The following is a 13,047-nucleotide window of genomic DNA, read 5'->3' as shown; positions in this document are numbered from 1 at the left end:
TTCAACACAAAAGCAGCTGCTTGAGGTGTGGCCAAGAAATGTTTGCTGAGCTGGAAGTGGGAGGATGTCTGATTGCACACATTCAGCACTAGTGTTATCCACTGTCTGCTATTTTGTAAATCAACTCAGTAATGCACAAACTGAGACTCACATCTTGTTAGAGTGTGTAAGGTATTCATAGAGAAGAGTACACGCGGCACATTACAAAATTACCTTGTAACAATGACCTGAAGCCTTCCATATATCTTCAAAATGACGACTTACTACAGCCTGAATGGACTGTTCCTCTCTGATGGATGACTAAAAGAAAGGTTTAATTGAATGTAAAGAGAAAAGAGCCAAGGAAAATGTGAAATAAGCCATCTAGGACTGATATTCGATCATTCATTTGGAGCGATTGCAGGCATGGGAAAAAGCTAATGATGCAAAACTAATATGCCCAGTCTTCTCGTTTTGTGTTGCATGGCAAGTCTAATGGCAATATGGAAGCAATCAGTGCTGAAGCATGAAACAAAAGAGGTGGAGAAGTTGAGGCCTTGTACACACAGAAGCAAGATCTTTCTCGGTTTGGTTTTATCTACATACACGCACACATGTTTGAGGGCTTTTTTCTTTAAAGGTTCAGCCCAGGAGATGGGGTTCTGTGTTCTTTATGAGCAGCAGTTTCCAACCAAAACGTAACAGCAGAGTGACTGTGCTTCAATTGAAGCATGTCAGAAAGCACAGAAATAAGTAAAAGCAGAAACAGTGCAATGGAAGTGTTTTTTTGTGTGTGAGCGTGTGCGATTAAATGTGTCTGTGTCCAGTTGTACAATATCAATGTTACATTTAAACAGTGTAAACTATCGGTTTTCATCAAAAGGAATAAAGTGATCCAGTCAGTCCGCATTATTGCATTGAAATATGAGTATCTATACCTTAAGACTCAAGTTTCCTATCAACAGTAACCAGTGCTGTTGTTGAGTCACCAAAACTTAAGTCCGAGTCGAGTCCTGAGGACTCAGGACTCGACTCGGACTCAAAAACTGAGGACTCAGGACTGGACTCGGTGAGTCCTCAGTGTTTGAGTCCGAGTCGAGCCCGAGTCAAGTCCGAGTCACCAGAGAAGAATCACACAGTCGAGTCCCCATTATCTGAGTCCGAGTCTGAGTCGAGTCCCTGTTATCTGAGTCCGAGACCGAGTCAAGTCCCCATTACCTGAGCCCAGGTCAAGCACTCACTGGCAATATTATTTAATACAAAGAGGGCAGCTGTTTTAATCCAAGCTATTGACTTTCTGAGCCTGGACTGACTGTGTGGGACCTTTTGGATGTGTAAAACACATTTCTTTCATTATCATTAGTGTTAGTGCTATTTCCATCATTTTATGTCATGATTATTTTACTTTGCGTCATTTATTTGTTGTTTTTGATAAAGGGCAATTTCATGTGCGTTAACATTTTTTTTTATTACTCATTTTGATAGTTTGATAGTTTTGCTACTTATCCTACATGGGCAGGTAAGGGGCGGACACCGGGTAGGGTGAATGTTTCTTTACCAGAAGACGTTTGAGCACGGGGACGCTACAGATTGTTTAGTGAGAAACCTTTTTTGTTTAATAAGACATCAGAGAAACTGCAGTTTGTACCTGGACATTTACAATGTGTTTGATCCTGTGTATGAGCCACTCTCCCCATGTGCCGTGGCCGGTTTGATTTTAGTAAATTGACATGGTGTAACTGCCACTGCAATAAGATTTTTTTAAGTTAAATTTTTTGGGGCATTTTTGACTTTATCTGATAGGACAGCTGAACCTGTGACCTCTGCGACAAGGGCTATAGCCTCTGCATATGGGGTGCGCGCTTAGACCGCTAGGCCAACGCTGGTGTGTCTGGAGATTAATTTATGAATGAAGTGAGCACAGTGTGTCTTGCGTAATGTGTGCCACGCTTCTGTTATTTAGGGGATGCATTCAGCCGTTCTGCTGCACTGGGATCACTGCCAGTGTCCAATAAGCTCAGCTCAAACACTATTAATCCGAATTTAACTAACCAACCCACTTAGAGCCATTGGATTGATCACTTTAGTCGTAACAGTCTCAGTAACTTTAGCATCTCTCTTACTTTTCTGGGTTCATCCTGGACAGATGTCTGTTAAAGTTTGAGCTTGTCTCCTTCCTTTCCTTGATGGTTCTTTTAAATATACAACATGTTGCTCTGCTCTTTCTGCATTTACTGTGAAATCTTTGAAAGCAAAATGCACTGCTGGTAGCGTCTCTTAATCTTGGCAGACGTAACATGAATGCACAAGCATACATAGAAAGGTAATTTATATCATATAACATATCAATATATCCAAATATGAATGTCAATCTTCTAAAAATGAAACATTAACTTGTAGATTGTATGTGCTATTACCATTTAATTCATTTTTCTTTTTTAGGGGCAGAAGACAGAAGCCGAGAAGTTTTATCTGAGGGCCATTCAACTCGACCCGACAAAAGGAAACTGCTACATGCACTATGGTAAGAAGAAGAGGACAAAACTAAGGTTTTGATTTAAAAAAAACTGAAAACTCAAAATGTCTCTTTGTGGTCTACAAATCTTTGAAAATATCTTTTGTAATCCAAACATCTGCTGTAGTCTTTTTTATGATCTGGCCCTTAAAACTCTTTTAGAACAGACCAAACCTTCCTAGCTTTTCATTTAGACTCCGATTCAATCAATCAATCAATCAATCAATCAATCAATCAATCAATCAATCAATCAATCAATCAATCAATCAATCAATCAATCAATCTTTATTTGTATAGCACCAAATCACAACAAACGTTAACTCAAGGCTCTTTTACAAACAGCAGGTCTCTAGACCATACTCTATGTGAAATTATTAACAAAGACCAAAACATCAAGACAGGATATTATCCAGTCCCCTCTTATTGACAGGACTTGACCTTATCTCACCTTAATCCACCATGAACATTGCTCCTCGCAGTATTTAGCTAGTTACAGCGGAAAGGAAAAACTTCCTTTTAACAGGCAGAAGCCTCGAGCAGAACCAGACTCATGTTAGGCAGCCATCTGCCATAACTGAGTTGGAGGTGTAAAGAGGGATAGAGGAGAATAAGACAGAGAGAGATGATAGTGGTGAGATGGGTAGCAGTAGTAGTAGAAGCTATTGCTGCTGGAGTAGCACGTCCACCGCTGCTGGAGTCTGGAACGTCCACAGCAGCAGGACTCAGAGGAATGGCAGAGGTACGGCAGCGACTCAGAGGAACCTACGAGACAATGGAGCTCAGGGACTCCAGAATGGTCTATAGTTTGAAACTTTCAATGGGACAGGGAGAGTTAAAGTAAGTGATGGGGGATGGGGGGGGGTGATAGGATCCCAGTGTGTCAGTACGCAAGTTCCCCTGGCAGTCTAAGCCTATAGCAGCATAACTAAGAGCTGGTCCAAGCCTGAACATGGTCTAGCTATAAGCTTTGTCAAAAAGGAAAGTTTTAAGCCTAATCTTAAAAGTAGAGAGGGTGTCTGCCTTCAGGACCCTGACTGGTAGAAGGTTCCAAAGGGGAGGGGCCTGATAACTGAAGGTTCTAACTCCCATTATACTTTTAGAGATTTTAGGTACAACAAGCAAGCCTGCATGCTGGAAGGGTAGCGTTCTAGAGGGGCAATAGGGCACAGAGTCAATGAGGGAACCAGGTCTGAATTAAAAACCGAGGGAAAAAATGTTCAGACAGAAAATGTTCCATTTTTAAAATTTGCCTACAAAATAACCACAGGCTTGTTCCAGCAATCCCTGCATGACATTAACTAATTAATGGAAATGCAGTGTTGTTTAATTCACTATTGAAGTGGTTTTTTTTAGGCTTCACAGATGGTGCAAACACACGCTCAAACAAGCATGTATGCTATGTTTATCTGAACGAGGAAACAGGATCAGAGTACACTGTTTATTATTCGTAACAGAGAGTGAAACACAATACTGTGTTCCGCCTGTGCTGCTGTTAATGCAGTATTTCATATCATACTGGAGTAGCAGGCTCCCTGCTGTTCCATGTTGCTATCTTTAGGATAGTCATCATAGGATATGAAATCTGCCCCCTCTTCTTGAGAGCGCCATTGTGCCTTGTCCCTTTCTCCTCTTGCTTATCTCTCTCCATTCCATTTGGTGCTTTCTCTTCGCTTAGTATCTCCAGCCTTGAGTCTCATTTGGTCCCTTGCGAGTGGCTGCATTGCTGTCTTTGGACCAAGCTGTTTCCCCTTATACTCTTTCCTCCCTCTCTGCCTATCAGGTTATTTTCTTTCCAGTGTTATCTTGTAGTTTTTTGCAAAAGGTGATGTTTATTTAGGCTAGCCTCCTACTTTATCACAAATCTGCCAGCTTTGGCTATCTTGTGTTCACTGGATGAGCTCCAGGTGCAAGTGTGTAAGAGGTGATGATATCTTGCTACTTTATAACACAACGGTTGCACACGCAAAGACACACATATAAGGGATACAAGGAAGTGAGGACACAGAGGGTGATAGCTGAGACAAGACTCCCCTTTCCTGCCTTTGTTCACAGCAAGTGATTTTAAGCAAACTGTCCCCATATTGTTCAGCTCAGCTTGTTTTTTATTTCTACACTGAGGAAAATGCAGCAAGCTTCTAGTGCAAGACACGGCAACTTCTCCACATTCCCCTCTTCCTTTATCCAGTGACATCTGTAGCCAGGCTCGGTTGGAAAAACAGAGGAACAGAGGAAAAACAAACCATTCACTGCCTTTCACTGCCTTTCCTTCCTTGTTGCATTTCCTGTGGCATTTTTTCTCTTTCACTGAATCCAGCCATCTTCTTCTTCTCTATCTTTGTATGCCAAAGCCTCTCTACAGGCTTTTCTGTGTGTCCATTTGCTTGTTATGGCATGACACAAGAGGTATAAACTAGTGACAGTCTTGTTAGTGCTTCTTTAACATTATGCTAACATGTTCACCATGATAAGGCCAACAAGTGATTTTTGAGCATGGAAATATGCAGTAAACCATCCTACGTAGTTAAGCTTGTTGGCATGATAACTTTCTTATAACAGGCAGAAACATTGAGCAGAACCAGACTCATGTTAGACAGCCATCTGCCTCCACTGAGTTTGGGTTGGAAAGAGGGATAGAGGAGAATAAAAGAGAGAGAGAGATGATAGTCATGAGATTGATTGTGGTAGTGAGTCTTGAATGTCCAGTGTGTCAGTTCTCCCGGCAGTCTAAGCCTATAGCAGCATGATAAAGAGCCAGTCCAAGCCTGAGGCAGCTCTAACTATAAGCTTTATCAAACGGAAAGTTTTAAACCTAACCTTGAAAGTAGAGAGGGTGTCTGCCTCCCAGACCCTGACTGGTAAATGATTCCAAAGGAGAGGGGCCTGATAACTGAAGGCTCTACCTCCCGTACTTCTTTTACAGACTTTGGGTAGGACGAACAGACCTGCATGTGGGGATCGAGTGTTCTAGAGGGGAAATAGGGCACTATGAGCTCTTTAAGGTACAAAAGTGCCTGACCATTAAGAGGTTTGTAGGTCAGAAGAAACAATTAAAATTATTTTTAAATATCTTTATTTTACTTCTTGTCACCCGAAGTAGCCATACCAAGTATTTTAGTCAAATCCGAAATGATGCAAATGCAAGACCAAGTCATGAATAGAGTGACACTTGGCTTTTCCATTGTTAAAGTCATGTCATTAAAAAATGACAACATCTTCTTGGTTTTTTCTTCTTCACAGGTCAGTTCCTGCTGGAGCAGTCTCGTCTGAGCGAGGCTGCCGAGATGGCGGAGAGAGCTGCGGAGCTTGACAGCTCAGAGTTTGATGTGGTCTTCAATGCTGCTCACATGCTCAGGTTGGCTAAACTGTTACCCTACTTGACAAAGCACACATGATAATAATACATTTTATTTATGGGCACCTTTGATAACAGACTTAATATAAAAAGTACTCGATACAACAAAAAACATACAATAGAAAAAGAACACAATGAATGGAAAGATGAAATGCAACGAAAATGAATAAATAAATACACTACAAAAATTTTTTTTTTTTAAATAAAGATTAAAAAGAATGTAATGAATGTATTTTTCAAGAAATGGTTATATTTTGAAATCCAGTATGTAAGGGATTTACTGCTAGGATTGTTTGGGGTTTTATTAAACGTGGGTTTATTTTGCACTGCTGCCATTCAATAACTATCATTCAATATAAACTAACAGTGTTGTAGAGTAGTAAATGTCTTCCCTGAAGAAGTACCTGCAGTGAAAGCTATTATATATACTGCAGTACAGTGCAAGTTTATCAAAGGTATTTTTGGAAGAAAACCACAGAAGAATATACCCCTCAGAGTTTAGGAATCGGTCTACAAACAACGCATTAGTCTTAAGAAAAAAGTCAAATGAGACTACAGATGTCTTCTACTCTTTGTAACTCAAGGAAATATTGGAGCAATGTGCCTTCATTCCTTTTGGCTTTACATTTCTGGAAAAGTCATTACTACTCTTGGGCATTCCATCTCAATGCAACACCACAGAGGGTTAGTAAAAAGTTGAAAGTCTCAGGGTTTGGCTGGGGTTTCATACTTGGAAATCTAAATGACAGATTTTCTACTGGATTCTGGCCCAAGTGGTTATTCAAAGCTGGGGCGGACTGTGACATAAATCTATGGTGATTAGGATTAGGGTTTTATTTGCTTTATTGTATACGTAAGCTGCTCTACTGATAACAAAGGTTTGCTACAATCTTGAGTTTTCTTATTTTCAAACAATGACCAGGATTATAGTAAAGATCCCATATAATCTTCTGATGGAGCAGCTTCCTTTTAATCCATTATAGCAAATATTTTTCTAATTTAGGTACAGTGTTGGTAAACTAGTATGTGCTGTCTCTAGTAAAGTTATTTGTAAAAGTTTGAGGCTAAGAATGACTTACCTTTGTGCGTCTTTATCCTACCTTTTTTTTTACTATTCAACTCAGGCAAGCAAAACAAAATACACTGCTTGTATTCTCAAGGCAATTTTCAATATTTTACTTGAGTTACAGTCTTATAAATATTAATAACCGTGTCAGGAAAGAACAGTTTCCCTGACTTTATTAACTTTGGCACACAGAAATCCGGTTCATGCACTCTTTTAAAATGAAATAATATGTATGGAGCAGATTAACTGTTGCTCCTTTATAATCCCAGCTGTATTATTCAACAGAAGACTGGTTGGTGGGATGATTCTGGCATTATAAAAACAGCTATTTCTCTTAATCAAACTGTACAAAATAATCATTTAAGTCAACTCGACCTTGAGCTTTTCATGTCCATAAAGTAAGTTGTAAATTATGTTTTTCCTAAGTTGCAGTTTCCTTTCCCTTGTCCAAAAGAAACTTAAATATTTCACAAATGTATGGGATAAATGTTTTAAGCCTGAACGATCTGCACCATCTGCTACATGGACCTCATAGTTATTTAATTTTATTCAAATAAGTACATTTGTTAATTTTAGCAAAAATATTTTTGTCTGCAAGGGCAACAAATAAGTCACCCCATCATAAAATACTGTTACTTTATTAACTGATCATTCCAAATTTCCAAAATGAAATAGAAGTTTACTTAAGAGTGAAAAACTTAGATTTAAAATAATAACAATCTTAAAATAAGATCACAAACCTTTCAATTAAAGCTCCTGTGAGGAGATTTTAGCTGGTTTTGAAAGAGCGTCAAATTAATAGTGCTACCTCTTGTCAGGTCAGATGAAATGTTAAATTCCATGCTTGAAAGGAGTCTTTGTTGACATTTTCTACAGTCAATCAATCAATCAATCAATCAATCAATCAATCAATCAATCAATCAATCAATCAATCAATCAATCAGTCAATTTTTATTTGTATAATGCCAAATCACAATAAACATTATCTCAAGATGCTTTTACAAACTAAGCAGGTCTAGACCACTCTATGTTAAATTATTAAAAAGACGCAACATCAAGACAGGATAAGATTTAACATTGAACATAGCAGTATTTAGCAAGTTACAGCGTCAAGAAAACACTTCTCTTAACAAGCAGAAACCTAGAGCAGAACCATATTCATGGGGTGAGATAGGATCCCAGTTTGTCAGTGTGCCAGTTCCCCCGGCAGTCTAAGTCTATAGCAGCATAACTAAGAGCTGGTCCAAGCTTGAGCCAGCTCTAACAATAAGCTTTATTAAAAAGGAAAGTTTGAAGCCTACTCTTAAAAGTAGAGAGGTTGTCTGCCTCCTGGATCCTGACTGATAGTTGATTCCAAAGGAGAAGTGTCTGATAACTACCTCTACCTCTAGGCGCTACCTCCCATACTACTGTTAGAGATTACTTTTGGACCCTGGATATTTTTTAGGGAGATGACTCGCACAAGTACAGGACGAGATTAGTAAAGAGATGACAAGTGCAGCGTTGTCCACAGTGGGTGCTACAATTGGCATAAACCAAAATTACCTCATAGGAGTTCTAACTTGAAAATATATAAAGGATTATATACAATAGAAAGTGTTGGCAACCATGCACATCTTGACTAACTAAGGGACTTTGAAGAAGTCTATGACAGAAGCCATAGGTAGAAAACAAAGTAGATATTTCTACATTCAAATCCAATGAAATCTAACTAACTAACTAACCAGCCTAAGTTACTATTCACACTTACTAAGTTTAGTTACAAATCCCCAAATAAGCTGTAGAAAAATGACTGAATACAGCTTTCATCATCTTTTGTGTTAGTACAGTGTTATGAATATGTTGAAATAAGAAAACTATGACTCATTTTTCCTATTTTGTCTCTGTTTTCTCCAGACAGGCCAGTCTAAATGAGGCAGCAGAGCAGCAGTATGAGCGTGCAGCCAGCCTTAGACCAGATGTAAGTACCTGGACTGGTGGGCCTGTTAGCACTTATCATTGAAATGCACACACATGCCTGCACGGTAAATTCAATTTACAGCATGCTACGTATTACCCATCATCCTGACACTATGTTATAGGGCTGTTCCTGGCAAACAGTGATGCAGCTGAATATAAAATGGAAACTTGGTCTTGTTCGTAGCTGGGAACTGGAGCCTTGGTGTGCTTATGAAAACACAAAAATCCCAAAGAGAGAAGGGTTCAGTGGTAATTCTTGATCATCACTGTATGGTTAAAGAGCCTTGTGGGATATTATGTCTCTCAGTGTCAGTGTCAGCACATGCGGTCGAGGTAGACGGGGCTATTTTATCCTGTTTGTGCCCTGTATGAATCTGTCACTTCAAAGGAGGAGCAAGCTTTGGTCTGGGAGATGTACCTTGGAGTCACAGGGACCCCTGTGTTTTTAGACAAGACCGAGAAGGAACATCCTGCAGTCATTTGACATGTAAGGCAGCCCTGTTATCGTCTGCTCAATGACTTATGCTGCCAGTCAGGAGAGAGGGCCAGACTTTCATCTCCATGCCTTTCCCTAGTATAACGGGATGTTTATACTGCCACACACTTAATAGGTTTTTGTCTGATGTATCCCCAGAGCCTTGAACTTAAGAACCCCTTCATAAACACCACCTGTCATTGGTATTAAAATGGATGTGATCGAAAAATGACTTAGCTTTATCTCTGGCTATTATCTAATTTTTCTTCCTTTTAGTACAACAATTCTAGTCATTATCTGCTAGCTATTATTAATTGAAGTAGCAGCAGTTAAGGCTTGAGCAAATTTCTTTATTTTTTATTTTTGAAGTTTATCTAAACTGTTCAATCATGATATTAGCTTTATCTGTGACTATTAACAAATTTGTGTATTATTTGACACTATTGCAGCAATGTGTGTGTGGCTGCTAGCTTTGATGCTATGACGCTCACGAATGTAAGTTAGCCGCAGTAAAGGCATTTTTCAATGGTTAAAAATATATTTAAGCTAGCTAATCTTATTATGGTACTATTAAAGGATTTGTCTATTTTTACGTTTTGTACATTTGAGGGTCATCCAAAGTTGCACTTTTCTTCACATTTTATTCATTTTAGGGTCATCCAGAGGGCACTTTTTTACGTCTTGTACATTTGAGAGTCATCTAGAGGGCACTTCTTTTTCTTTTACCTTTTATACATTTTAAGGGCATCAATAGGGCACCTTTTTCACATGTTATACATTATAGTGTCATCCAGAAGTCACTTTTTCATGCTTTTTCCACTGAAAGGGCTCCAGAGATGGCACTTTTTTCATGTTTTATCTACTACAGTGGATTCCAAAAGGGCACTTTAGCCTGGTTTTCTTTCGGACATGAGGGTATGCCTTAAAACATCTGCCCATTTTTAGATAAGGTCTGCTTGTCTGTAGCCTCTTTTAGCCGTAAAAAAGAAGTGTTATCCCGAGGGAGAGATATGCAGGTTGTCCTTTATAATGTGAGCATAATGTGTTATAAGTTACCTTAAAGTTACAGTATTATGATTCACATTCTGGCATCCTTCATGTGTTCATTCAGACAAGCTGAGGACTTCTTCTGTCATTGGTCATGAGTAAAGCAGCTCCTGTCTTTGACATTTTCTTTGCACATATCTTCATCATGAATCTCTCAAATATCACCTTCATCCAATAGCTTTCAGGTGAGGAAAGATTCAGCACTAGCTCTGCATGCTAAGAGAGAAAAGAGATTTTGTGCCACTACAGAAAGGTACATTTACACACTGAAAAGCTATTTCGACACCACTCAGGTTTATCTCAAATACAATGCAATGTTTACTGACTGTGGAAACTAAGCACCAAAATGTGCTGCAAATAAAGTAAAAGATGATACAATGAGCTCATACTAAAGTTGTAATCAAAAGAGTAAATGATGTTTCTGTTTACAGAACAGTCAAACAAACTGGGACTGTTTAAACAGAGTCAAAATAATTAGAATCTATTTTCATGCTGCTCACGACACATGGCACCACATGCCACATACCGTTTATCAAAATCAAAAGTGTGTTCATTGATTCTCATTTTTTTGGTGAAGAAAAAGTTGGAAATAATGCCAGATTTGTTAAGAACAAAAACACGTACACATATTAGACAAAAATATACTCTTTTAAGCAGACTATTTTTACATCATGGGGGTTATTTTTGGTATATTACTTTAAGGCCAAATTGATTCAATCAATCAATCAATCAATCAATCAATCAATCAATCAATCAATATTTATTTGTATAGTGCCAAATCACAACTAACGTTACCTTAAGATGCTTTTACAAACAAAGCAGGTCTAGACGGTACTCTATGTTAAATTATTAACAAAGACCCAACATCAAGACAGGATATGATCCAGTCTCCTTTTATAGACTAGACTCAGTCTTATCTCATCTTAATCCACCATAAGCATTGCACCTCGCAGTATTTAGCAAGTTAAAGCGGCAAGGAAAAACTTCCTTTTTAACAGGCAGAAACCTTGAACAGAACCAGACTCATGTTAGACAGCCATCTGCTTCAATCAAGTTGGGGTTGGAAAGAGGGATAGAGGATAGAGGAGAGAGAGAGAGGACAGTGATGAGACGAATAGTAAAATTGATTAGATTTACTTGTAGTTTTTAAGAAAGAAAAAATACATGTATCTAGCTCAGTATGGTACAAAAGGCAGAAGCTTTGTGTTTGAAGAACTTTTATTCATTCATTTGTTGCTCTTGGTAAGAAAAACAAACCTATCGAAAAAGGGGATGGCATCTGCGAACCCTTGAAAATTGCATTAATTAATACATTTTCGAGCATCTCACAGGCCTTCACTTGAAATATTCCAGCTTTGTTCACATTCATTTGATACACAAGTTGAGAAAAACAAGCTCTCACTCCCAAAGCCTGGTCTTTTAACACTGCTCGAGATGTGGAATGTAAACAAGTGAAATATAAGCATTGAGAAAAGGCGAACAGTTGTGTTTTGGGAGAGAGGAAAAAATCTTTGAACCAGTTGCCAAGTTGCTAACCATATGTCATGCAGCGAAGACTTGGTCTGGGAACAGGGCCAGGTTTGGGGGATGAGGTGCCATCGACTTTTAGAATGAGGTTTGGGTGTGTTTGTAAGTTAAGGCTTGCTGATAGTCATGTCTGTGATCTAGATTTTGTAGATTTTGGGCCAGATGGTTTCACTTTGCCACTTCAAAGGATGCTATTTTATTAAAAAGGACTCCAGAAAAACACCTCTGAGTGGGAATATTATATTAAAATCATGTAAAAACTTAACACGCGCCCACACACAATCTGTGGCTACCTATTTGAACACTGATGCATTATCACAGGACAGTTTGTCTCTTCCAACATCGCTATTAATGACTTGAGATTTCATAAAGGCTAATTTAATTCATATTTGATTCTCTTGGCCTCTTAGTAAACTTCACTTAAGACACTGAATAAATCCAACGTCCATATATCAGTCAATCAATCAATCTTTATTTGCACAGCGCCAAATCACAACAAATGTTATCTCAAGAAGCTTTTACATACACAGCAGGTCTACACCATACTCAATGTTAAATTATTAATAAAGATCCAACAGCAAGGCAGGATATGATCCAGTCCCCTCTTACTGACAGGTCTCAGTCTTATCTCATCTTAATCCACCATGAGCGTTGCACCTCACATAATTTAGCTAGTTACAGCGGCAAGGAAAAACTTCCTTTTAACAGGCAGAAACCTCCAGCAGAACCAGACTCATGTTAGACAGCCATCTGCTTCAATCGAGTTGGGGTTGGAAGGAGGGATAGAAGAGAATAAGAGAGAGAGGGAGCGATGACAGGGATGAGACAGATAATAGTATCCCTACTGTCTCAACTTAAGGCTGATTTATACTTCTGCGTTTCCCCTACGCAGCAGTGGCTGTCGAGGACATGAGCACCACATACTTGTGCGTCGATGTGTCCATGTCGCACAGCAATTCTCCGCCGAAACGCTTGAGGGCAGTGTGGTCTCTCTGATAGCCGGTGGCCTGCTTCCGGTCCCACTACGATCTCTGTTTACTTTCTCACAGCGATTCAGAGCGTGTTCTGTTAATCTACAGCTGATACATGTTGCTGTTTATCATACAGACATGATTACAGGGAAGAAT

At 39.0% G+C, this 13,047-nt stretch overlaps 1 protein-coding gene across 1 annotated transcript in view; it reads left to right on the top strand.

The window, feature by feature from the left end:
* The window catches only part of LOC117804658 (protein O-mannosyl-transferase TMTC2-like), an 81,161-nt gene that overhangs the window by 67,091 nt on the left and 1,023 nt on the right, over positions 1 to 13,047 (top strand). The window contains exons 9-11 of the mRNA XM_034672945.1: positions 2,422 to 2,503; positions 5,732 to 5,846; positions 8,809 to 8,872. Of these exons, the coding sequence (XP_034528836.1) occupies positions 2,422 to 2,503; positions 5,732 to 5,846; positions 8,809 to 8,872 (261 nt within the window). The remainder of the gene's footprint in view (positions 1 to 2,421; positions 2,504 to 5,731; positions 5,847 to 8,808; positions 8,873 to 13,047) is intronic.

The sequence above is a fragment of the Notolabrus celidotus genome, chromosome 21 (assembly GCF_009762535.1).
Source record: "Notolabrus celidotus isolate fNotCel1 chromosome 21, fNotCel1.pri, whole genome shotgun sequence".
Taxonomy (NCBI): Eukaryota; Metazoa; Chordata; class Actinopteri; order Labriformes; family Labridae; genus Notolabrus; species Notolabrus celidotus.
This window is presented reverse-complemented; position numbering and strand designations above follow the sequence as displayed.